We start from the raw sequence: 25787 nt of genomic DNA on the forward strand, positions 1-25787 counted from the left end.
AGAAGCAAAGGAAATGTGACACAGAATACAAGTAAGTCTCAAGAATCAATTATGCCAATTGATCCTTCTAAGGCTAAATCTTCTGATACAATAGCTTCTAAAGATAAAACTGTAGGCCCTATCATAATGGCTGGAAAATCCCTGGATACTACCCAGGGTACTACACATCCTAACGGGCATGATAATAGTGTATCGAGAGAAAAACTGGTATTTCAACTCCTAGAAAAATTGTAGGAGGTATGGATTTCTCAATTGTCACACAGAATGCATTTGGAGTGCTATCAGGAGGTCAAGGGGATAAGCAGCCACCAGATAGAGGTGGTACATCAGACCCTTCCAAATGACACTCCTCATGTGGAATGTGAAGGGAGCAAATCAAAGATATAAATAGAAGGAGTTGGCTAAATACTTAAAAGACAATCATATTTCCTTAGCAGGTTTAGTGGAGACCCAAATTAAATAACATAAGTCTTTTGTTATTGCCCCCAAGATTGCAAGAAATTGGGACTTAGTACATAACTATGATAATGTGATTAATGGAAGAATATGGATATTAGTCAATAGAAATATATGATAGGTGAATATGGTACAAACTAATGCTCAATTTATTCATTATACCATTAACAACTCTGATGTCAGCTGTGCTACGACTGTGGTATATGGATATAAAAACTTAGAGATGAGAAAGGAGATGTGACAAAAGCTCAAAAACCTTTCACAAACTATAAATCAACCATGGCTATTATGGGTGGGGGAAGACTTTAATGTTATTATCTTTACTCAAGATAGAATGTCAAAGATTGCAGTAATACAAGTAGATATTAAAGATTTTGCAAACTTTTGTTCAGATACAATGATGTCTGAAATCCCTTGGAGAGGGGAGTTCTTTACCCGGACAAATGGGCAAATGGGAGAAGACAGGGTAACTAACAAGATAGATAGAGCATTGGGGAATGATGATTGGATGATGAACCTTGGTCACCTAATAGTTGAAATTGGGAATCCATTTATCTCAGATTACTCACCACTCACACTGAAGTTTCAGAGAAGAAATAATAACATAAAAGTGCCTTTCAAGTTTCTAAATATTTGGGCTGAATATGAAGAATTCCAAAGAATTGTTAATGAAGGATGGCGTGGTGCTCAGCAGTCTTGCAAGTTAGCCACTAGCTGGTACATGTTGAAAGCTATGAAGCCTGAATTTAAGAACTTAAATACCAGAGACTTCAAGAATATAACAAAAAAAATAGACCAAGCAAGAAAGGACTTGATTTATTGTCAACAAAAAATGACTAGAGGCTACTCTGATCAGCTAAGGATGATGGAGAAAAAGGCTAGATTTCAATTAGAGAAATGGTCACTCATTGAAGAGAAAATACTACAAAAATCAAGAGCTCACTGATTGATGTTGGAGATGGAAAAAATAAATATTTCTTTGCAATGATGAAAGACAGAGCAAGCAGGAAAAATATTACAACTCTAATAACACTAAATGGTGCAGTCCAGGCAGACCCTAAGAGTATCAAGAGAGAGATTGTTGATTTCTATAAGTCCCTTATGAGAGCTGCAACTAAACTTTACCTGCTGAAAACATGCAAATACTGAAGAGTGGCCCTAAACTAAATCACCAACAAGCAGTGGAGCATGTTAAAGATATATCTAAGCAAGAAGTAGATGAATGTTTGTGTGCTATTGGTAATGACAAAGCCCCAGGCATCGATGGGTATAATATTGTTTTCTTCAATAAATTATGGAGGTTATTAAGAAGGATTTATATGAAGCAATATCTGAGTTCTTTGCTACAGGAGTGATGCCTAAGGCCATTAACTGTACTACAGTTACTCTATTGCCTAAGATCACCAACCATACTAACATCAAGGACTACAGACCTATATTCTGTTGTACTATATTGTATAAGATTATATACAAAATCTTATCATCAAGGCTGCAGAAAGTAATGGGGTTCTTGATTGATGGGGCTCAGGCTGGTTTCATCCCAAGAAGAAAAGAGGGTGATAATATTATCCTAGCACATGAGCTGATTAAGGCCTACTCAAGGAAACATATATCACCTAGATGTATGATCAAGGTAGATCTACAAAAGGCTTATGACAGTGTAGAATGGAGCTTTGTGCTACAAATCATGAAGGGGATGGCCTCCCTCATAGATTCAACCAATGGATATCATCATGTATCCATAGTGTGAGCTATTCTATCTTGATAAGTGGAGAGCTAGCACTACCTTTTTCCTGCTGCTAAGGGCCTCAGGCAGGGTGACCCTGTATCCCCATCTTATTTACTTTATCCATGGAATATCTAAATAGGCTTCTCAGAGATCTAAAGAATATAAGTACTTCCACTATCATCCAAAGTGCAAGAAACTAGGCATTACTCATTTGAGTTTTGTTGATGATCTCCTATTGTTTGCTAGGGGAGATAACCAATTTGTGGCAATGTTGAAGCAATATTTTGATCAGTTCTCCATAGCATCTGGGGTAAAAGCTAATCTAAACAAAAGTTCAGTATATTTTGGTGGAGTGGACAATACAGAACAAGAACTTATATTTCAGCAACTGAGTTATATGAAAGGTGAACTACCATTTAGGTACTTGGGAGTGCCTCTTGCTACCAAAAAGATTGAAGGTGACACAATGGCAGGCTCTGATTGACAAAAATAGTAACCAAAATATCATCCTGGACTGCAAGCAAATTGTCATACGCTGGAAGAGTACAACTAATTAGATCTGTACTGTTTGGAGTACAATCCTAGTGGTCTCAAATGTTTTTGATACCTTCCAAGGTGATCAAACTCATTGAAGCATACTGAAGAAGATTCATGTGGTCAGGTGCTAATTTCATTACCAAGCGTGCCTTGATATGTTGGGAGAGAGTCTGTCAACCCAAAAGTGATGGTGGGCTAAACATATTGAATCTCAAAAACTGGAATAAAACAGCCATCCTCAAACTACAATAGGACTTAACAACAAAAACAGACAGGCTGTGGATCAAATGGGTCCATATGTATCATACAAAGGGGCGACCTATAACTAATATCAAAGTGGCTAAACAAGCAAGTTGGATGGTTCAAAAGATCTTGACCGTTGATGGACGAAGCCCACAACTGCCGGGAGATAGAGGCAAATGCAGTATGATCAAACATTTGTACTTACAACAACTTGGATCCTTAGCAAAAGTCGAGTGGAAAGCAATCATGTTCAAGAATCTAGCTAGACTTAAAGCAGTGTTTTCCATGTGGTTGATCATACATGAAAGAATACTGACTACTGGCAGGTTGATCAAATGGAACATTGATGTGGATCCAACGTGTGTCTTCTGTAAACAACATCCAGAGACTCATGCCCATCTATTTTGTGAATGCACTATCACCATTAGATTATGAAAAGAATTTTTCAACTAGTTACAAATTCAGGTGCAACTAAAGACGTGGGCTCAACTAGTTTTCTGGTTTGTGGAGAAAGCAAAGAAGAAATCTGTTGAAGGCCAGTTCATGCGACTGGTCTTTGATGAAACATTGTATAATATATAGAATGAAAAAAACCAAAGAGTATTTGATAAGGTACATAGGGATAGGCAGAGCATCATTAGAGAGATAGCCTATCTTTGCAATATACGGACTGTTGGCAAACTCAAAGAAGTTCTGCAACATAAGCTTCTACAGGTTGTAAGGGTAATAGTATAGTGACATGTAAACTAGTCTGTTGAGGTTAGGAATACAGGATAGACTTGTATACAGGTTGAGTTAGCCTTTATATGCTATAATTTGCTTCTTTGGTGATTAATAATATTTTTAAATTACCAAAACAAACGTTGACTCTTGTGGATCTTCCAACATCAGGATCAACATGTGGCACATATCTCTCATTCTCAGTTTCTTGGAATGCATTGTCCACCTTACTTTTCTTTCTAATGTAATTGTGAATCGACATTGTAGACAATACGAAATCTCTTTGAGTGTCAATATGATAAAAAGGCATATCTCACAAAATAGACCACCTTGCTTTCCATACCCCAAATGTTCCCTCTATAATATTTATGCAAGAAGAATGCAAATAATTGAACATTTCTTTATGTCCATTTGGTGCTCGCAATTATCGTGTCGCACCTCGACGAAATTCTGCAAGTTGGTATATCACATTATCCCCTTTTATATGGAGCCATATATCCCTTTATGTGTGAATATCCTGCATCAACAAGATAATATTTGTCCCCAGATGTGTGTGAAAAATTTAGTTCGGGTCTATGCAGTGCCTCACCAAATATATAGTTATCATAAGCTTCTCCTTCCCACCCAACCCATGCAAATGTAAAACACATATTAAAGTCAACAACATCAAGAATATTTTGAGTAGAATAACCTTTACGTCCAATATATGGTATCTCTTGACCTTGAGGCAATCTTGCTTTCACATATGTGCCATCAAGTGCTCCAATACAATCCTAAAAATATATACAAACCTAAAAATATATACATTCATAAACTAAATATAAGTTTACACTAGATAATTTTTGATTTAAAATGTAAAAATATAATAATATAATTATTAAGAATGTCACTTACTTTAAAGAAAGAGAAATATCGTTGATCACATGGCTTGTGATCTCCTGCACCATCATTATAACTTGGATGTGGTTGAATTATGTCTCTTGCAAGCTTACCAATGGCCTTTAGAACACTATGAAAATGCCTATGAATTATTTCTCCTGAATGTTGAAAAATCTCTTGTACCAATCGATTTTCGGCACCATGTGCACAAATCATCTATAACATCCCTAACTCCTCATAGACAGACATCCCACATGTGGGTTTAAGACCATATTTATCAGCTCGATCTTTACTTAAATCAATAAACACTGACTTTCTCAATCGAAAATTTTCATAATACCGAGTCTCATTTTCATGTAATATATCTTGGATAAATATATTCCTAATGCGTTTAGATGTACGACATGGTTCCTTGCAAATGTATTTCTCATAATATATCAATATACTCTTACATGTTATTCGATATAGTGTCATCCATTCCTTATTTTCTTGGGTTTCCTCTTCTTTATTTTCATCATTTAACAGGTCATTGTTCCAGTATTCCATTAAACTGAAATGAAACAGACATACATACTGTTACGAATTAAAAATAACAAATGCTAAATTCAAAGTTGATAGTATAGTCATCTATTAAAATAAAACACGTAATGTCTAAACAAGAAATGATTAAACTACCATTATGTCTAAACAGGAAACAAAATATTAAGAAAATATAACCTTCTACACATACTTTAAAGGGCAAGTTAAAATGTCTAATGCTAATGTAATATGGGTAAAGCATCATCAACAACTTCTCAGATTGGATTAGATGGATTATTCGGCACGAAGGATCGTTGGTAGTTGTACTCCAACCAAGATTTCCTAGATTCATCATTAGACAACTTCAAAAATACATGTCACATCTCTTACTGTGTCAACAAGTTCACAGCACAATTAGAAATATCACTCCCTCCAAGAATACCAGAAATATTTTCTAAAATATCCATGCATGTAACGACACGGCCGGTCGTTTAAGAATTTGCACTCTGATCCCCTATTAACTACTTTTCCCATATTTGTTTCTGCTATTTTGATTCGCTGGGATGTTTGGTTTGAGTTTCGGAGTGTTTTGGGACACTTAATCCCTAAATGAGAGCTTAAACTTTAGAATTTGGACCGTAGTCAGAGCAGTATGAAGACGGCCTCGGAATAGAATTTCGTTGGTTCCGTTAGCTCCGTTGGGTGATTTAGAGCTTATGGGCGTGTTCGGATTGTATTTTGGAGGTCCGTAGCTAATTTAGGCTTAAAATGTCGAAAGTAAATTTTTTGAAGTTTCCGGTTCGATAGTGAGATTTTGATCTAAGGGTCAGAATGGTTTTCCTGAAGTTGGAGTAGCTCCGTAGTGTTGAATGTGACGTGTGTGCAAAATTTCAGGTCATTCGGACGAGGGTTGGTAGACTTTTTGATCGAAAGCGTAAATTGAGAGTTTTTGGAGTTTTTAGGCTTGAAACATGGTTAATTCGACGTTTCGATGTTGTTTTAGGTGTTTTAAGAATTGGTATAAGTTTGAATAGTGATATGTGACTTGTTCGTGCTTTTGGTTGAGGTCCCGGGTGCCTCGGGATGATTTCAGATCGTTAACGGAAAGTTTGGAGTTGGAAATTTGCAGCTGAAGCTGCTGATTCTGTTGTCATAACCGCACATGTCATAGGCGGCACCTGCGAAGCCGCAGGTGCGGGAAGCATGTCGCAGAAGCGGAAATTTTGATTTAATGAAAAGTCGCAGGTGCGACTTGGTCTTCACAGAAGCGAGACCGCAGGTGCGGTCCCACAGCCGCAGATGCGGTTTCACTTGTCAGAAAAGGGACAGAATCGGGGGTTTAGATTCAAAACTTGGAAAATTGATTTGGGAGCTCGGATTGGCGATTGTGAGAGGGATTTTCACCTGGGTGTTTTGGATAAGTAATTCGTACGCGGTTTTGATTAATTTTCACGAATCTATGCTTAAATTCATCCTTTAAATTCGAATTTGGGGTGGAAAAATTAGAGAAAAGTTGGAAAAGTTCCTAGACCTAATATTTGTGTTTGGATCACGATTTTGATGTCAGATTGGAGTAATTTCTATACATATGAACTCGTGAGAGTATGAGGATTCTGAATTTGTAAATTTCACCCGATTCCGAGACGTGGGCCCGAGGGGCATTTTGGTCATTTTACCTAATTTCGTGTATTAGCTTATAATTTATTTGTGGAGTCAGTTACTTGAAGTTATATTTACATTATGTAATTGAATTGAATAGATTTGGGCCATTTGGAGTCGAGTACTCGTGGCAAGAACGTGGTCTCAGGTTGATTTTGAGCCGGTTTGAGGTAAGTGGCTTGCCTAACCTTGTGGGGGGGAACTTCCCTTAGGATTTGGTATTGTTGATATTTGAAATTCCTTGTACGTGAGGTGACGAGTGTGTACTTGTGCTAATTGTTGAAAATCATGTTTTCACTAAGTAACTTTAATTGTGTCTTCCCTTCCTGTTTATTCTACTTACAATCAAGCCTTCTGTTAGCTTAGAGAATCATGTCTAATTGCCTAAATTGTTTTTATTTTCTCAAACTGCCTTATTTGGACTATGTGAAGAATGTTAGGTTAGAAATACCTGTTTACCTTGGTGTGAAATTGAATTTAATTGAGTATTCTTCGTGTTGTTGCTGCGTGTTTACTTTGGGACTACGGGACGGTATCTCGGGAGATTCCCCTGCACATATATTTCGATTTGGATTGTAGTGCGGGATACCAAGAGATCCCTAGTACACATTGAGGATACTAAGAGATCCTTGGGATACCGAGCGATCCCCAGCATATATATTGAGGATACTAAGAGATCCTCGGGATATTAAGAGATCTTTGGAACACATATTGAGGATACTAAGAGATCCTCGGGATACTGAGAGATCCCCGGATGTAATCTTTGTGTTGAGTTGTACTCCTTTCCGTGATTATTTTGTCTTTGTTATAGTTGCTGTTGTTCTTTCTATTCTATATTATTTCTTACTGTTGCACTTAATTTTTACTACTTTATTCTATATTGTCATACCTTATATTTCATTTAATTTTAGTAGGTCCATGACTTTCCTCGTCACTACCTGATCGAGGTTAGGCTTGGCACTTACTGAGTACCGCAGTGGTGTACTCATGCCCTTTCTGTGCATGTTTTTCATGTGCAGATCCAGGTACTTCCACTCAGCCTTATCACACTTGAGGCGAGGCGCTTTCGTAGAGACTTTGAGGTATATTTGCCGCGTCCGCAGACTGAAGAGTCCCTTTCTATTCTCAGCACTAGCATAGCCCTTCTGTATTTTCCTTGTTGATAGATATTTCTGGAGTTAGAGCTTTTTATGTAAACTCTTAGCTTGTGATTCATGGAGTTTCGGATTTTGGGAGTGTTAGGTTGAGATTCTTGTACTCTTATATGCTAGGCGACAACTTACACACTTTTTCATTTTGTTAGATCAGTTTTTAATTATTTTCTTTCCAAAATTATTTCGTTTCCGCATTTGTTAGGCTTACCTAGTCGTGGAGACTAGGTGCCGTCACGATGTTCACGAAGGGAGAACTGGGGTTGTGACAAGTTGGTATCAGAGCTCTAGGTTCATAGGATTCATGAATCACAAACCGGTTTATTAAAGTTTCGCGGATCGATACGAAGACGTGTGTACTTATTTACGAGAGGCTATGTAACTGTTAGAAAAATTCCACTTTATTTGATTTCCTTGTCGTGCGAGATTTTGATATCACAATTCTAAACTTTTATCTTCTACTCTCTTACAGATGGTGCGGAACGTGCTACTCGAGACGATCAGGCACCCGCACCCCCTACTACAGCCGTCAAAAGTCGAGGACGGGGTAGAGGTCGAGGATGCGCACGTGGTGCAGCTAGAGCACCTGCGCGAGCTATCACCGAGGTACCACCAGCAGTTCCAGCCGGAGTCCATGCACCTGATACGCCTACTGCTACTACTACTCTAGCTCTTTAGGAGATTCTTGCGCAGTTCATGAGCATGTGCACCACTCTGGATCAGGCAGGGTTGTTTCCCCTTGCTGCAACTACATATCAGGCCGGGGGAGGAGCACAGACTCCCGCCGCCCGTACTCCTGAGCAGCGAGTGCATGTTGATTAGGTCCCAAAGATTATTCCTATATCTCCTACAGTCCCAGGTTAGCCCGAGGATAGGGCAGTGGCTTGAGAGGATGAGCAGCGGAGGCTTGAGAGGTTCAAGAAGTATGATCCTCCTGTATTCAGTGGGATAGCATCAGATGATGCCTTAGGATTTCTGGAGGAGTGTCACCATATCCTCTGCACTATGGGTATATCAGGATCGAGTGGGGTTTCTTTCACTGCCTTAGAGCTTCGAGGAGTCGCCTATGAGTGGTGGCGTACCTATGAGCTAGACAGTCCGGATGAGGCAGCTTCGCTAACTTGGACACGGTTTTCAGATATGTTCCTAAGAGAGTTTGTTCCTCAAAGCCTCAGGGACGCATGGTGCGCAGAGTTTGAGAATTTGCGCTAGGGTACTATGACTATCTCGGAGTATGCTATCCATTACACTAGCTTGGAGAGACATGCTCCAGCCTTGGTTTCTGCTATTTGTGAGAGGGTTCGTCGGTTCATTGAGGGGCTTATTCCCAGCATCAGATCTAGCATGACTCGTGAGTTGGAGATGGATGTTTCTTATCAGCAGGTGGTGAGCATTGCTAGGAATATAGAGGGTATGCATGCTAGGGATAGAGAGAAGAGAGAGGCCAAGAGGTCTCGAGAGTTGGGCCATTATTCTAGTGCCCGTGTCCTAGCTGCACGTCATCATGGTAGGGGTTATTTGAGTCGCCCTATTCATTCAGGTCTTCCAGCAGCCAGTGGTATTCCAGCTCCTCCTAGGCCTCAGGAGCCTTATTATGCACCTCTAGTATCTAGTGCGCCTCCTGCACGGGGTGCTTTCAGAGGTCAATCCAGCAGACCTGGCCCAAGCCAGTCACAATCGCCACGTCCTCCCAGAGCTTGTTTTGAGTATGGTGACACATGCCATATGGTGAGGGATTGCCCTAGACTTGGGAGGAGTGCACCTCCACATACTTTTCAGTTACAGTGTGGCCCGCAGAGTTCTTAGGCTATGGTTACAGCTCCAGTTGCTACCCCACCTGCTCAGCCAGCTTGAGGTGGAGGTCGGGGAGGTAGAGGTCGCCCTAGAAGGGGAGGTCAGGCCAGATATTATGCCCTTCCTGCCCGTACCGAGACTATTGCCTCCGATTCTGTCATCACATATATTGTCCTGGTTTATCATAGAGATGCATCAGTTTTATTCGATCCAGGCTGCTCCTATTCTTATGTATCTTCTTATTTTGCTCCGCATTTGGGTGTATCTCGGGATTCTTTGAGTTCCTCTATTTATGTTTCTACTCATGTGGGAGATTCTCTTATTGTGGACCACGTTTATCGGTCGTGTGTGGTTGCTCTTAGTGGTTTTGAGACCAAAGACAATTTATTATTGCTCAGCATGGTAGACTTTGATGTTATCTTGGGCATAGACTGGTTGTCGCCCCATTATGCTATTCTTAATTGTCACGCCAAAACCGTGACGTTGGCTATGCTAGGTGTTCCGAGAGTTGAGTCGAGGGGTACTTTAGATCACACTTCCAGTAGAGATATTTCTTTCCTTAAGGCTCAGTGTATGATTGAGAAGGGGTGTGACGCTTATCTACCTTATGTGAGAGATGTTAGTATTGATACCCCTACAGTTGATTCAGTCCCAGTAGTACGGGATTTTCCTGATGTGTTTCTAGCTGACCTTCCGGGCATGCCGCCCGATAGAGATATTGATTTTGGCATTGATTTGTTGCTGGGCACTTATATTATTTATATTCCTCCGTATCGTATGGCCCCTCCTTAGTTGAAGGAGTTGAAGGATTAGTTACAGGAATTGCTTGATAAGGGTTTTATTTGACCCAGTGTATCACCTTGGGGTGCTTCTGTCTTGTTTGTGAAGAAGAAGGATGGTTCTATGCATATGTGCATTGATTATTGCCAGTTGAACAAAGTTACAGTGAAGAACCGTTATCCTTTGCCTCGTATTGATGATATGTTTGACCAGCTTTAGGGCGCACGAGTGTTTTCTAAAATTGGCTTGCGCTCAAGTTACCATCAGTTGAAGATTCGGGAGCCAGATATCCCAAAGACTGCTTTTAGGACTCGGTATGGTCATTACGAGTTCCTTGTTATGTCATTTAGGCTGACCAATGCCCCCGACAACCTTTATGCATTTGATGCACAGTGTGTTCCGGCCATATCTTGACTTGTTCGTCATTATTTTTATTGATGATATTCTGGTGTATTCTCGGAGTCGGGAAGATCATGAGCAACACCTGAGGACTGTGTTTCAGACTTTGAGGGAAAAGAAGTTATATGCAAAGTTCTCAAAATGTGAGTTTTGGTTGGATTCCGTGGCATTCTTAGTCCACGTAGTACTGAGTGAGGGTATTCAGGTGGATCCGAAGAAAGTGGAAGCAGTGCAGAGTTGGCCCTGACCATCCTCAGCTATAGAAATCCGTAGTTTTCTTGGCTTGACAAGTTACTATCGTCGTTTTGTTGAGGGGTTTTCATTGATTGCAGCCCCTATGACCAGAGTGACCCAGAAGGGTGCTCCGTTCTAGTGGACGGAAGAGTGAGAGGCGAGCTTTCAAAAGCTCAAGATAACTTTGACTACAACCCCAATTTTGATATTGCCTATAGGTTCGGGGTCTTATACTGTCTATTGTTATGCCTCGAGGATTGTCCTTGGAGCGGTAATGATGCAGGAGGTAGGGTGATTACCTACGCGTCCAGACAGTTGAAGGTACATGAGAAGAATTATCCTGTCCATGATCTTGAGTTAGCTGCTATTGTTCACACCTTGAAGATCTGTCAATATTATTTGTACGGTGTTCCTTGTGAGATTTATACTGATCATTGGAGTTTGCAACACTTGTTCAAGCAAAAGGATCTTAATTTGCGCCAGAAGAGGTGGCTAGAGTTGCTGAAGGACTATGATATCACTATTTTGTATCACCCGGGCAAGGCCAATGTGGTGGCCGATGCTTTGAGTCGCCGGGCAGAGAGCTTGGGGAGTTTGGCTTATTTACTAGCAGTGGAGAGGCCCATGGCGATGGATGTTTAGGCCTTAGCTAGCCAATTTGTGAGATTGGACCTTTCGGAGCCCAATCGGGTTCTAGCTTGCGTGGTTTCTCGGTCTTCCTTATTTGATCGTATCAGGGAGCATCAGTATGATGACCCTCATTTGCTTGTCCTCAAGGACAAGGTTATGCACGACGATGCTAGAGATGTGACTATTAGTGATGACGGGGTATTGAGGATGTAGGGTAGGGTCTATGTACCCAATGTTAATGGGCTTCGGGAGTTGATTCTAGAGGATTCCCATGGTTTGCAGTATTCCATTCATCCGGGTGCCACAAAGATGTACCAGGATTTGAGGTAACATTATTGGTGGAGGCGGATGAAGAAAGATATAGTTGGGTTTGTAGGTCGGTGCCTCAATTGTCAGCAGGTGAAGTATGAGCACCAGAGACCGGGTGGGTTGCTTCAGCAGATAGAGATTTCAGAGTGGAAGTGGGAGCGGATCACCATGGATTTTGTAGTTAGGCTCCCATGGACTTTGAGGAAGTTCGATGCCATTTGGGTGATTGTGGATCAGCTTACCAAGTCCGCGCATTTCATTCCTGTGTGTACTACCTATTCTTCGGAACGTTTGGTGGAGATTTATATCCGGGAGATTGTTCGTCTGCATGGTATTCTAGTTTCCATCATTTCAGATAGAGGTACTCAGTTCACATCAAGGTTCTGCAGGGCCGTACAACATGAGTTGGGTACTCAGGTGGAGTTGAGCACAACATTTCACCCTCAGACGGATGGACAGTCTGAGCGCATTATTCAGATTCTTGAGGATATGCTCCGTACGTGTGTGATTGAGTTTGGAGGGTCTTGGGATCAATTCTTGCCATTGGCGGAGTTTGCCTACAACAACAACTATCAATCCAGCATTCAGATGGCACCGTATGAGGTTTTATATGGTAGGCGGTGTAGATCCCTGGTGGGTTGGTTTGAGCCGGGTGAAGCTAGATTATTGGGCACAGACTTGGTTCAAGATGCTTTGGAGAAGGTTAAGGTGATTCAGGATAGACTCCGTACAGCCCAGTCCAGACAGAAGAGTTACGCGGACTGAAAGGTTCGTGATGTTTCCTATATGGTTGGAGAGCGGGTTTTGCTTTGGGTTTTGCCTATGAAGGGCATTATGAGATTCGGGAAGAAAGGGAAGTTGAGTCCGAGGTATATTGGTCCTTTTGAGATATTGCGGCGTGTTCGGGAGGTTACTTATGAGCTTGCCTTACCTCCCAGCTTGGCAGGAGTTCATCCGGTATTTCATGTTTCGATGCTCCGGAGGTATCATGGTGATCCATCGCACGTGTTGGATTTCAGTTCAGTTTAGTTGGACAAGGATCAATCTTATGTTGAGGAGCCAGTGGCATATTGGATAGGCAGGTTCAAAAGTTGAGGTCAAAGAACATTGCATTAGTGAATGTTCAATGGCGGGGTCAGCCGGTCGAGGAGGCGACCTGGGAGACCGAGCAGGATATGCATAGCAGTTACCCTCATCTTTTCACTACTTCAGATATGTCTCTATGCTCGTTTGAGGACGAACGAATATTTAAGTGTGAGAGGATGTAATGACCCGGCTGGTTGTTTTAAGAATTTACGCCCCGATCCCTTATTAACTACTTTCTCCGTGTTTGTTTCTGCTATTTTGATTTGCCGGGATGTTTGGTTTTGAGTTTCAGAGTGTTTTGGGACACTTAGTCCCTAAATGAGAGCTTAAGCTTTAGAATTTGGACCGGAGTCAGAGCAGTGTGAAGACGGTCTTGGAATGGAATTCCGTCGATTCCGTTAGCTCCGTTGGGTGATTTCGGGCTTAGGGGCGTGTTCGGATTGTGTTTTGGAGGTCCGTAGCTAATTTAGGCTTGAAATGTCGAAAGTTGAATTTTTGAAGTTACCGGTTCGATAGTGAGATTTTGATCTAAGGGCCGGAATAGGATTCTGGAAGTTGGAGTAGCTCCGTAGTGTTGAATGTGATGTGTGTGCAAAATTTCAGGTCATTCGGACGAGGGTTGATATACTTTTTGATCGAAAGCGTAAATTGAGAGTTTTTGAAGTTCTTAGGCTTGAATCCATGGTTAAATCGATGTTTCGATGTTTTTTTAGGTGTTTTAAGGATCGGTATAAGTTTGTATAGTGGTATATGACTTGTTCGTGCTTTTGGTTGAAGTCCCGGAGGCCTCGAGATGATTTCGGATGGTTAACGGAAAGTTTGGAGTTGGGAATTTGCAAGTGAAGTTGCTGAGTCCGCTGTCATAACCGCACCTGCGGCTTGGGGACCGCAGGTGCGAGCCCGCAGAAGCAAAAGGGAAGTCGCAGATGCGGCCAAGAGGAAGATGGGCTGGAACCGCAGATACAGGAGTTAGGCCGCACTTGCGAAGCCGCACGTGCGGGAAGCATGTCGTAGAAGCGGAAATTTTGATTTAAGGAAAAGTCGTAGGTGAGACTTGGTCTTCACAGAAGCGAGATATTAGGTGCGGTCCCAGAGCCGTAGATGCGGTTTCACTGGTCAGAAAAGGGACAAAAGCGAGGGTTTAGTTTCAAAACTTGGAAAATTGATTTGGGAGCTCGAGATTGGCGATTTTGAGAGGGATTTTCACCTAGGTGTTTTGGGTAAGTAATTCTTACATGGTTTTGATTAATTTTCACGAATCTATGCTTAAATTCATCCTTTAAATTCGAATTTGGGGTGAAAAAATTGGAGAAAAGTTGGAAAAGTTCCTAGACCTAATATTTGAGTTTGGATCACGATTTTGATGTCAGATTGGAGTAATTTCTAATATATGAACTCGTAAGAGTATGCGGATTCTGAATTTGTAAATTTCACCCGATTCTGAGACATGGACCCCAGGGGCATTTTGGTCATTTTACCTAATTTTGCGTATTAGCTTAGAATTTATTTGTGTAGTCAGTTATTTGAAGTTATATTTACATTACGTAATTGAATTGAATAGATTTGGGCCATTTGGAGTCGAGTACTCGTGGCAAGAACGTGGTCTCGGGTTGATTTTGAGCGGGTTCGAGGTAAGTGGCTTGCCTAATCTTGTGTGGGGGAACTCCCCTTAGGATTTGGTATTGTTGATATTTGAAATTCCTTGTACGTGAGGTGACGAGTGCGTACTTGTGCTAATTGTTGAAAATTCTGTTTTCACTAAGTAACTTTAATTGTGTCTTCCCTTCTTGTTTATCCTACTTGCAATCAAGCCTGCTGTTAGCTTAGAAAATCATGTCTAATTGCCTTAATTGTTTTTATTTAGTCAAACTGCCTTATATGGACTATGTGAAGCATGTTAGGTTAGAAATACCTATTTACCTTGGTGTGAAATTGAATTTAATTAAGTATTCTTCGTGTTGTTGCTGCGTGCTTACTTTGGCACTACATGACGGTATCCCGGGAGATTCCCCTGCTCATATATATCGATTTGGACTATAGTGCGGGATACCAAGAGATCCCTAGCACACAATGAGGATACTAAGAGATCCTTGGGATACCGAGCGATCCCCAGCATATATATTGAGGATACTAAGAGATCCTCGGGATATGAGAGATCCCCGACACACATATTGAGGATACTAAGAGATCCTCGAGATGCTAAGAGATCCCCGAATATTATCTCTATGTTGAGCTGTACTCCTTTTCGTGATTATTTTGTCTCTGTTATAGTTGTTGTTGTTCTTTCTATTCTATGTTATTTCTTACTATTGCACTTAATTTTTACTGCCTTATTCTATACTGTCATACCTTATATTTCATTTAATTTTAGTAGGGCCCTGATTTTCCTCGTCACTACCCGACCGAGGTTAGGCTGAGTACCGTTGTGGTGTACTCATGCCCTTTCTACGCATGTTTTTCATGTGCAGATCCAGGTACTTCCACTCAGCCTTATCACACTTGAGGTGAGGCGCTTTCGTGGAGACTTCAAGGTATATCTGCCGCGTCCGCAGACCGAAGATTCCGTTTCTATTCTCAGTACTAGCATAGCCCTTCTGTATTTTCCTTGTTGATAGATATTTCTGGAGTTAGAGCTTTTTATGTAAACTCTTAGCTTGTGATTCATGGGGTTCCAGATTTTGGGAGTGTTAAGTTGAGATTCTTGTACTGTTATATGCCAGGCGGCAACTTACACACTATTTCATTTTGTTAGCTCGGTTTTTAATTATTTTCTTTCCAAAATTGTTTCTTTTCCGCATTTGTTAGACTTACCTAGTCGTAGAGACTAGGTGCCGTCATGATAGTTCACGGAGGGCGAACTGGGGTCGTGACAATGCACTTCTTATTGGTAGCTCTGAAGATTTAAATGTGCTGTTGTTATATATGAACTCAATTAGAGAGTGTATCTCCTCTTTTAGTGATAATAAATTATTTTTTGTCTTGCGCTTTTTCACTTGACTGCTACTGCTACTGCCATCTTTTGACTTTCGCTTTCTAAGCGATGGCTCAGGAAACGTAATTGAATCCATATTCTGCAAGTCATGACTTTCATCACCTTTTTCATCATTCCACTGTTCTATGTCATTATCATAAACATCATTTGTTCCATCATCATCTTGATCTTACTCTAAGCAAACAAATGAAACTAACAATTTATAGAGTTACGAAATAATTATAGAAAAGGACAAGCAATGTATCTTAATTTTTTGCTCCCAACAATCATCATCTGCAATAATTATTTTTCTTGTGGGATCCCATTCTAAACCTGTCTCACCTCTCATCAACTGCTTAAGAAGAGTCCACTTTGCTTTCATGTGATCCCAATGATTTTTCATTTGTTTTCTAGTATATTCTAGTCTCGTCTTCTTATTGAACTTATTTACCATATTCTTCCATCCATCTTTAAATAAGTAAGTGTTTGGCCTATTTCCTTTTCTAACTTCTTGCTCACACAATTCAATGGATTTAACACGTGCAAATTCGTCCCACTTAGCATTATGTCGTTCCCCCTTAATTGAACGTTAACAATCTAAAAAGATTACAAGATTTAGCTATAAACGTATACATATAATAATATTTATGCACAAGTCAAAATAAACAAAGTTCAAAAGAACACCTTCTTATTTTTGTATGTCACATAATTTTGCAGAAGAAATAATATTAAATATTATAATAAGACCAACTGTCTTAAACTTCTAGTGACTAACAAAACAAGAGAAAGCATGTTTTGTTATATTTGAGCTTCAGAGGGTTGTAGCTTCCAATAAATTTATGTTTCTACTCGGCTCCTTCTTTCTCCTCATGAGTTGTGACCGTGAATAGATTTCACAAACAAAAAACTTTATGTACAACTAGGTATCTTTCGTATTACATCCAAAATGTGTTTGCTGGTCTTCATCAATGCATGAAGGAGGGGATACGTGTTGCCTACCTCCTTATAACATAAATCAGAATATACTAAACTCTAAACAAGAAGTCATGAGAAAAAAAAAACATACAAGTTAATACGTATTACAAAATAAATTCAACTTCCTTGGACTGTGAAGCCTCTTTGGGTCCTTTTAACTGATACTTTCCCATTAGAGGATACAAAAGGAGGCCTTACTTCATTCTATGTGATTTAGGTGGCAATAAAAATTTACAAATTACCTTTTGTATTTTTCAAGATAATTATTGATCATAACATTAATGATATCTGATTTGTTTGTATTTAATCATCATCTTTGACTATATATATAATTTTTCAAAGTTGCTTAAAAATATAACACAACTGTATGTCATATCTAACATAGCTTATTTCTGTTTTAAATGTTGATGAGTGGTAAATTTTATAAATTATTGACTTGTTGCGACGTTAAGTTTGATGAATGACGTGATGTGATTCGTGTGAATTACCTTGATTTGTATTCATTGTTATTTAATTGTTGATTAGTCCAGAAGCACGTAGGAGGATGAAAACATATCTTGATAGAGATAAACATATCTTGATAGAAGCACGTAGGAGGATTTGTAAACTATCTTGATGAGTGTTTAAAACATAAAAAATTACCTGCAATTTGTCTGATAGTTGCAGAGAAGAACGAAAGAAGGGAATTCCACGTAGCAGAGGAAGCAATGGCACGACTGGAGAGGCAACGGCTGTTTGGGTTTTGAAGAACTGGGATAGAGTAAAACTATAGAAAAGTTTTGTTTCAAAAAGAAGTATTTTAGGGATAGAATAGTAAATATTTTGGTCAAATTTAAAGTGCTTATAAGTTGAAATTTGATAAGTTGGGGAAGACCAACTTATGGCTTTTGGCTTATTTTTGGCTTATAAACACTTAACTTATAAGCACTTTCAATTTTACCAAATTCGTAGATAAGTCAAAAAGTACTTATAAACACTTTACTGTAAGGATATTTTTTCTTGAATAACATTAATTTTCTGCTCTACTTCTTCAAAGAAGCTAGAATTTATAGCTTCTTCCCCAAAGCAGAAAAACTACTTTTGCTGCTGCTCAAAAGCACTTCTCTGTTTTGGCCAAATACCTCAATTTTTTATTATAAAAAGTGCTTTTTCTGAAGCAAAAAAATACTTTTGGCTTCCTAGATGCTTGGTCAAACAGGCTCTTAGGATCACATTTTAAAATTTTGGCCAAATACTAATTATTGCTCAAAAGTGTTTTTCAAACTGCTTAGTCAAACACAAATTGCTTCTCACCAAAAGTACTTATTTTGAAAAGGACTTTTGAGAAAAATATTTTTTAAAATAAGCTGATTTTAAAAGCTTAGCTAAACAAGTTAACCAGAAAAAAAACTTAGGCGACAATAGGAAACAAAATAGTATTTAATATTTTTCTCAAATTACTCTCGATTATGGGTGTACAAATCGAACCGAAAAAATTCACTAAATCGAAAAGTCAAACCAAACCGATTAAAAAGTCCGACTGGGTTTGGTTTTGAGTAAAAAAACCAGAACCAAACCGACATATAAATATATAATTTTTATATATACTTTTAAGATTTTATATAAAATTTCCTTTAAAAAATGTCTAGAAATATCTGGGATTCTCTTACAGGATAGAATATCTAATAGAATATGAAGTGCTTCATATTTATTAACCTTAAATAATAGGTTGTATGATCACTTTCTTATTAAGCGTTACTGAAATTCGTCAATCTCTTTTTTCTTACATATATTCATATGTCAAGATCTATTAAATTCTAATATCTTTTTCGAATTTGAAGTGGTTATTATTATTTAGGTATCATATTAATTTTTATGTTTAATTACTAAATTCGGTTAACCTTGAAGGTGTACATCAACGAAAAATTATTGTTGGACGACTAAAAAAATAACTATCATGTGTTACTAATTTCTTCCATAAGATATTTTAATAGATAATATGTTTGTCAATTTTTAAATTCTTATTAAATATATATTTTCTTATAAAAATTTTAACAAAGTAAGATTAAAATAATATTTAAGTAACAAAAATCTCGAAAAACTAGACAAAACTGCACCAATCCAAACCGATATAGTTGATTTGGTTTGGTTTTGATAAAAATCGAACTAACCAGGTCCATGTACACCCCTACTCCCTATAATGAAAAAGTTTATATAGAATACCAGGGTTAATAGTACTAGAAGATAGTATTAATTGAGGATAGAAAAGGAACTCCATATTACTTAGTAAACACTGAGTACTAAGATCCTAACCTGCATTCCTTGGTCTTTGGTGTAACGTGAATTTAGTGAAGCCTACAATTTCCAAAATGAGGAAAATTAAATTTATATATTCTTCTTTTCAATTTCATGCCTTGGAAAGAAACAAGAAGTTGATTTCACCATATCATGTATTATGACGCCAAATCCAGCCACAACATGGACACCCCCAACTTGCCGTCTTCAATTTATTATTTTTATATATTCATTGTTTTAATGGTTTTTCCTCGACAAGATGGTAATAGTTTATCATATCCGGCCATGTATACCTGAAACTGAGAGGTTGTAGAATAATATCATTAGATAGATGGTAATAGTATATTAGTCATGACGTTTGCGTATGATCGTCTGTTTATAACATCAAAAAATTCTGTGTAATCTCACAGGTAAGTTTAGGAAGGATAGTATGTGCGTAACCTTACTCTTACCTTATGAAGGTAGATAGACTATTTCTGACAAACCTTCGACTCGGGAAAGCATAATCTAGATACATCTGTTTGTGTAGTTAAATTCTAAAAACTCCAAGTAACAAGTTGTGGCGCAAGATTATGTACAAGTGATATCGACCTATATGTAATTCGATATGAAATGCGGTTTGAAGTGGTAAAAGTAAAAATGTTTTTATTCTTGTTTCAAATTGATGCCCCCCTTCACAGTCACTTTAGCTCAAAAAAATATATTCGAAAATAACTATCACTTAGAAATTCAAAGATTAAATTTGTTAATCATTTTTCAACTATAGTCTTAATATTAAAGAATAGTACTAGTTCTTTTTAATACTATATAATTCGTGAAAAGCATTTAACAGGGTAAACTTAATAAATTATATTTTGTACTTTTTTTAGTGGGCGTGAAAAAAACTGAACCGACAATTAAAATGGGACAAAAAGAATGTTTATTAGTACTATTTTTCTAAGTGGTGTTGGTCTATTATATATTTGTATATTTTTTTTAATATAAAATATTACTTACACATATATTTAGTGATGAATGCATTTTGCGAAATGGTGTCAGATGAGACACCAAAGGGTGTCTCCGCCGTTGATAACAAGACTTCTCAGTCTCAATCTCTATTATTATCATAATCGTTTGATAGAAAAATATCACATCATAGTTTAAAACTATAAATTTTGATTAATCACATAAATTAGAATTGTTAAAAGGTACTCCATTAAAATGCACGGAATAACATTATGATAGAATAGTGGGAAACATTTTCAGAGGTCTCGAAATGAAAACAATATTCTACTGGACGAGTAGTTGAATTAAAAGCTTGTGAACAAATGGTGCCTCTCCACGAACTGCGTCATTCTCATAAGGTATACTTATTCTCCGATCTACTTTAATTAATTTTTGACCTTCTTTTTATAATCCATAATATTTAATATTTTAAATATTAAAAATATTTTTTTTTTTCAAAGTTGCCATAAGAATATTTATTATATTTTTAATGAATAAATTAAAATTAATATAATTGATTTTATTATTAATTAATATTAAAAAGATGTATTCTTAATATGCGTGAGAATAACAAAAAAATTAATTAAAATGGATAGGAGGAATAGGAGTAATTTACGTCTTAAATAAGTGAAACTAAAATTAATAAACAAATTTAAAACCCCTGAAACCCATAACAGTTGTAATTAAAACCCAAACTCCATGGTTACTGAAGTTCAGTTTCCAAAATATATCAGCATCTTCTTGCCTACTTTCCCCTCAGCTCACTCCTCCACTTTTTAGGGTTCTCCCCCCACCCCCACCCTCGCCCTCACCCTCACCCTCACCCTCACCCTCACCCCTCTCTCTTGAAGCTGACCACCCAACCACTCAAATCTCTTGGAAGTCCCAGATCTATCATTCTATTTAAAACCTCATAAATCCTCATTAATATACTTTCCCCTTAAGACTAGTTGACTCATGTGCAAAAACATTTTCTTGATTTTTCTACCACTTCCCAATATGAACCAAAATCGAAATCTCTTAATTTCTTCTAGACCTTTACACATTATTTGCAGCTACTACAATCTTTAACATTTTATTCCCAGCTTAAAAATCAGGTCTTTTTTGGTATTTCTTATTTGGTTATGTCATTTTGGGAATGATGAAACGGACAATGCGACCATTGCTCAGTGTATTACTGCTAATGGCAGTGGCAGCTACACTTGCTGTTCGAGTTACCATACGTTACAGCTCCATTGAGCTGAAAAATGAATACCCTTTTGCAGCAAAGGCTCAAAAACCAGTTATAAATGAGACACTTTTGAAATATGCATCTGTTGATATAGGGGAACCCAAGTTGAAAAAAGAAGTTGAGGAGTTATTGGAAGGGAATTTCAGAACCCATAGTCGTCATAGATCATTCTTGTCTTCAGGAAGATATAGAATAGATATAAGACCAAGGACAGCTAGAGGTATACCGGTACAACTCCGGTCACCGGAGTTTTATCGCATTTGGCAGAGTTTTAGGAGGCATTTACAAGATTGGTTTAGAAATAGGAAGTTTCATAAGGAGGATGTAATGGTGGATTTGGTGAATACAGTTAAGGTTCCTATTGATAGAAATAATGGGAAAGTGGGATCAGAGAAAAGATATAAATCATGTGCTGTTGTAGGGAATAGTGGGATTTTGTTGAAGAGTCAGTATGGTGAGTTAATTGATAGTCACGAAGCTGTGATTCGATTGAACAATGCAAGAACTGGGGGATTTGAAGGTATAGTAGGTTCAAAGACTACTCTTTCATTTGTGAATAGTAATATCTTGCATCTTTGTGCGCGGAGGGAAGGTTGTTTTTGCCATCCATATGGAGTGAATGTGGCCTTAGTTATGTATGTATGCCAGCCTGTGCATTTCTTGGATTACATGGTGTGTAATTCTTCACATAAAGCGCCATTAATTGTCACTGATCCGCGCTTTGACATGTTGTGTGCTAGGATTGTGAAGTATTACTCGTTGAAACGATTCGTGGAGGGAACTGGGAAGCCTCTTCAGGAATGGGCTCCTGCTCATGATGGAGCTAATTTCCATTACTCTTCTGGTTTGCAAGCTGTGATGCTTGCTCTAGGTGTTTGTGACAAGGTTAGTGTTTTTGGATTCGGCAAATCCTCTTCAGCTAAGCATCATTATCATACAAATCAGAGGGCTGAGCTGAAGTTACATGACTATGATGCAGAGTATGATTTCTACCGTGATTTGGTAGAGAGACCACAGGTAATACCATTCATCTCGGACAAGTTCAAGTATCCTCCTGTTTCTATATACCAGTGACATTTTCACTATAAAGTGAGAGATTGATAGATCATATGTTAAGTACGCATTTTTCTGTTTATCTTGTATCAGTATTCTTCCACGGGTGAGACTAGGTCAAATTGTAATTGTAGGTTATGCAGGCCATTTGGGGTACAACTCAAATGTAAAATTGAATCACATGATGAATGAAATCTTTGGCGTGTTTCTTTGTGTTAAATTGTAAAATCTTTAACTAAATTGCTCAGTGTTATTGCACCATTTGGTAAATTGAATCACATTTCCACTCAAATGTAAAATCTTTAACTAAATTGCTCAGTGTTATTGCACCATTTGGTCTTATTACTAGAAGATATTTGAGTAACATACTTGGCACACAAATAAAACATGACTTAGCTCCAATATTAATAGCCCAACGATGACATAGTTGTGAACTCGATACAAAAGATTCTTGAAACACTGTTAAGCAGAAGTACAAGCTAGGCTCGAGTGAAGGTATATGTCAGGTTTTCCTTATTCATGTTGGTTGGAACAGAGTGTAGCTATGAAGTTTTATTATTAACATTTATAGCACATTTCTTATATCCATGTGCTGCAATGCTCCCATACTGGAAAGGGAAAGATTGAGCAATGATTGATCAAAGCATTTAATGTGAGACTTACCATATAATGCTGGATTTTTCTTGAGAAGGTAAGTAATAATTTTATAACTGCAAAAGTTTTACCAGCTCTAAGATAGTGCAGATCTGTACAAAATTGGGATTCCATGTACTGAAAAGATTCAATATGATAAAGAGAAATAAATCTATCATTTCATGTAACCACATAATGCTGGATTCTTATACCATCTACATATGTTTGGTTGTTGTTTTGTTCCCGTGGAGGTTAACTATTGGTCTCTTCTGTCCCTGATGCCATTACGTTGTCGCTAGGAATTGTTCCATGCCGATTCTGCAAGATGGCACGATTCGAAGAGTCTCTGCAAACAATCTCATATTGGAGTAATCCAAGAAATGGATGTTTCATTTGGCCTCGCCCTCTTTGTCTTAGGAAGTCATTCGTGTCATTAATATCTGATTTAAGTTCACAAGCGATCTGTAGGCTTGCATTCTTTGTTGCTCAGTTTATAGTGACCCCCCCCCCCCCACAACCCAAATAAGGAAAGTAAAAGGAAAAAAGAAAGGGTGTAAGCACAAGAAAGAAGAGAATGCTCTCACACGTCACAAGAGCCTCCTCGAGTAGCAAGATAAGGCATGAAAGGGTTTTACTTGTATCTTTGTTTTTGTTTGTAGTTGCTCTTTGCATTTAATATTTTTACATTATTTCTCCTTCGAACAGGCTTTTCCAGCCTTGAAAGCATTGAGATACAGGTACGTGTTCAGATTCCTACATATTTGACTCTATTATTTGCAGGCAAGCTACATTCTGACTTACCATCTTTTCAAGCCAGTCATGTAGAGATGGTTCTCTTTAAGGGGTCGTTTAAGTTATCCCGTGTTAATTTTAACACTGGGATAACTTATACCTTATAGAAGGTGCCAGGTGGGGTAATTAGCACCGGTATAACTTATACCTTCTTCTTAGAAATTATACGATTGTCATTCTTAATACAACATACCAAACAATGAATAAACAACAATCCCAGCATAACTAATCCCAGCATAACTTATCCCAATATAACTTATACCGACATAACTTATACCGGTATAAATCATATTCTAACCAAACGACCCCTTAAAAAGTCTTTTTGTCTTAAACAAATAGAAAATTAGCAGCAATTAATATGACACGGGCAAATTTGAAACAAAGAAACATGCTACATCCTTTAACTAACCAAAGCTACTAAAATCCCTTTAGACGTCTGATAAGTGGACGCAAAGTATATGTACACACCATTGTTGTTTTCACTTTTCTTTATTCTATCCTTTTGCATTTTGTCATGAAGGCTCAGGCTTGGCTATATTTTACTGCATTTTGTCCTTGGCTGTATCGTACTCTACGTTCTGTTCCTCAACTTCATTGTCACCAGGAATCATATGCTGACCTATTGAAAAAAGAATATGGAAAAGGTCAACGAACCAATTCAGAATATTTTAATAAGACAGCTTGTCTTTAACATTGTTAAGAACCTGTTTTTGATCATAAACTGCATTTGTTGTCATATTCAAGTGGACTATCTACGTGCCCAGGTGGAATCAGCCGACTGTGTGGTACTTTGGTATCATCCTTCCAACAAAATGCTCTGAGTCGATCGTTGTTTAACTCTTCCTAGACCCTTGGTTTCTTCTCCTATTGAAGGAATAGCCAAAACCAAGAAACCTTTCCTATCTGCAGCCTTGATACCATATCTAGCAGCTTCTGCTGCATCATCAGAAAAGACCATAAAGCTTCGGAACTGCATGCATATAGTCACATCAGCATACTTCAAAAACATAACAATGCTCTGTACACCTGTTAAACATCTTTCATCCTCATGCAAGCTAACGTGGAGGCAAATGTATCCGATGGAGCTCACATACTCATGCATAAGGAAAGCGAATGATGGTAGCAGCTGAAGTTTATGCAAAAATCATTTGTTTGAAATTAGTTAGGACTTGTGCCTGCTCAAGTTAGTTAGTGTAAGCCTGCGTAGATGAGTTGAGTGCTTGCTACTTGTAAGCTTATATATTAGTTAGTGTAAGTTGGTATGGAGGAGTTTCTTTTTTATTTTTCAACAAGTTTATATGAAGAGTTGAGTGCTTGCAATGTGTAGCCAAGTTGGCTAGTAGCATTTTGCCTTGTATATACATGATGATGGTTGTACACGACGTATCGGGAGAATGAAGAAAACAGTTACTCATTTCTCTTTTTGTCCCACCATTATTTACTTTTGATTGCAATCTTGTGGCATTTTAAAATGGTATCTGGTCCTATGGAGCCTGTCGATGCATCGATCATAGTATGATTGTGATTCATATGTGCTGGTTATCGTCTTCTTCTCTCTTTGGTTTTTGCTTGTGATTCAATAATCGGAATGATTGAATTTGAGTTCTGAAGTTTTGACAATCAAATTCATGCAATTCATTTAAGTAGTTCAGATAATAAGGTTTTACCTTAGCGTCATTATCATCATTCTGTTGCTGGATAGGATCCGAGCTTTTCGTCAAAAAATTTGATTTATGGCTTTAAAAACAC

The 25787-nt window shown here is 38.2% G+C and overlaps 1 protein-coding gene across 2 annotated transcripts; it reads left to right on the forward strand.

The window, feature by feature from the left end:
- Window positions 1–21048: 21048 nt before the first annotated feature.
- On the forward strand, window positions 21049–25460 carry LOC104221452 (beta-1,6-galactosyltransferase GALT29A). 2 transcript variants are annotated; one of them, XM_070147520.1, is made up of 2 exons: window positions 21049–23983; window positions 24803–25460. In XM_070147520.1, exon 1 carries the CDS (start codon window positions 21468–21470, stop codon window positions 22632–22634), a length of 1167 nt encoding a protein of 388 aa, XP_070003621.1. In that variant the 5' UTR covers window positions 21049–21467; the 3' UTR covers window positions 22635–23983; window positions 24803–25460. The 2 variants fall into 2 exon arrangements, with proteins under 2 accessions (XP_070003621.1, XP_070003622.1); XM_070147521.1 differs by having other exon boundaries at window positions 21049–22195; window positions 22301–25460.
- The last annotated feature ends 327 nt before the right edge of the window (window positions 25461–25787 follow it).

This window comes from Nicotiana sylvestris, chromosome 6, assembly GCF_000393655.2.
Source record: "Nicotiana sylvestris chromosome 6, ASM39365v2, whole genome shotgun sequence".
Lineage (NCBI taxonomy): Eukaryota > Viridiplantae > Streptophyta > Magnoliopsida > Solanales > Solanaceae > Nicotiana > Nicotiana sylvestris.

What these genes read in the sequence shown, in the direction of transcription:
- LOC104221452 (XM_070147520.1), top strand. Translation starts at nt 21,468, where the DNA reads ATGATGAAACGGACAATGCGACCATTGCTCAGTGTATTACTGCTAATG.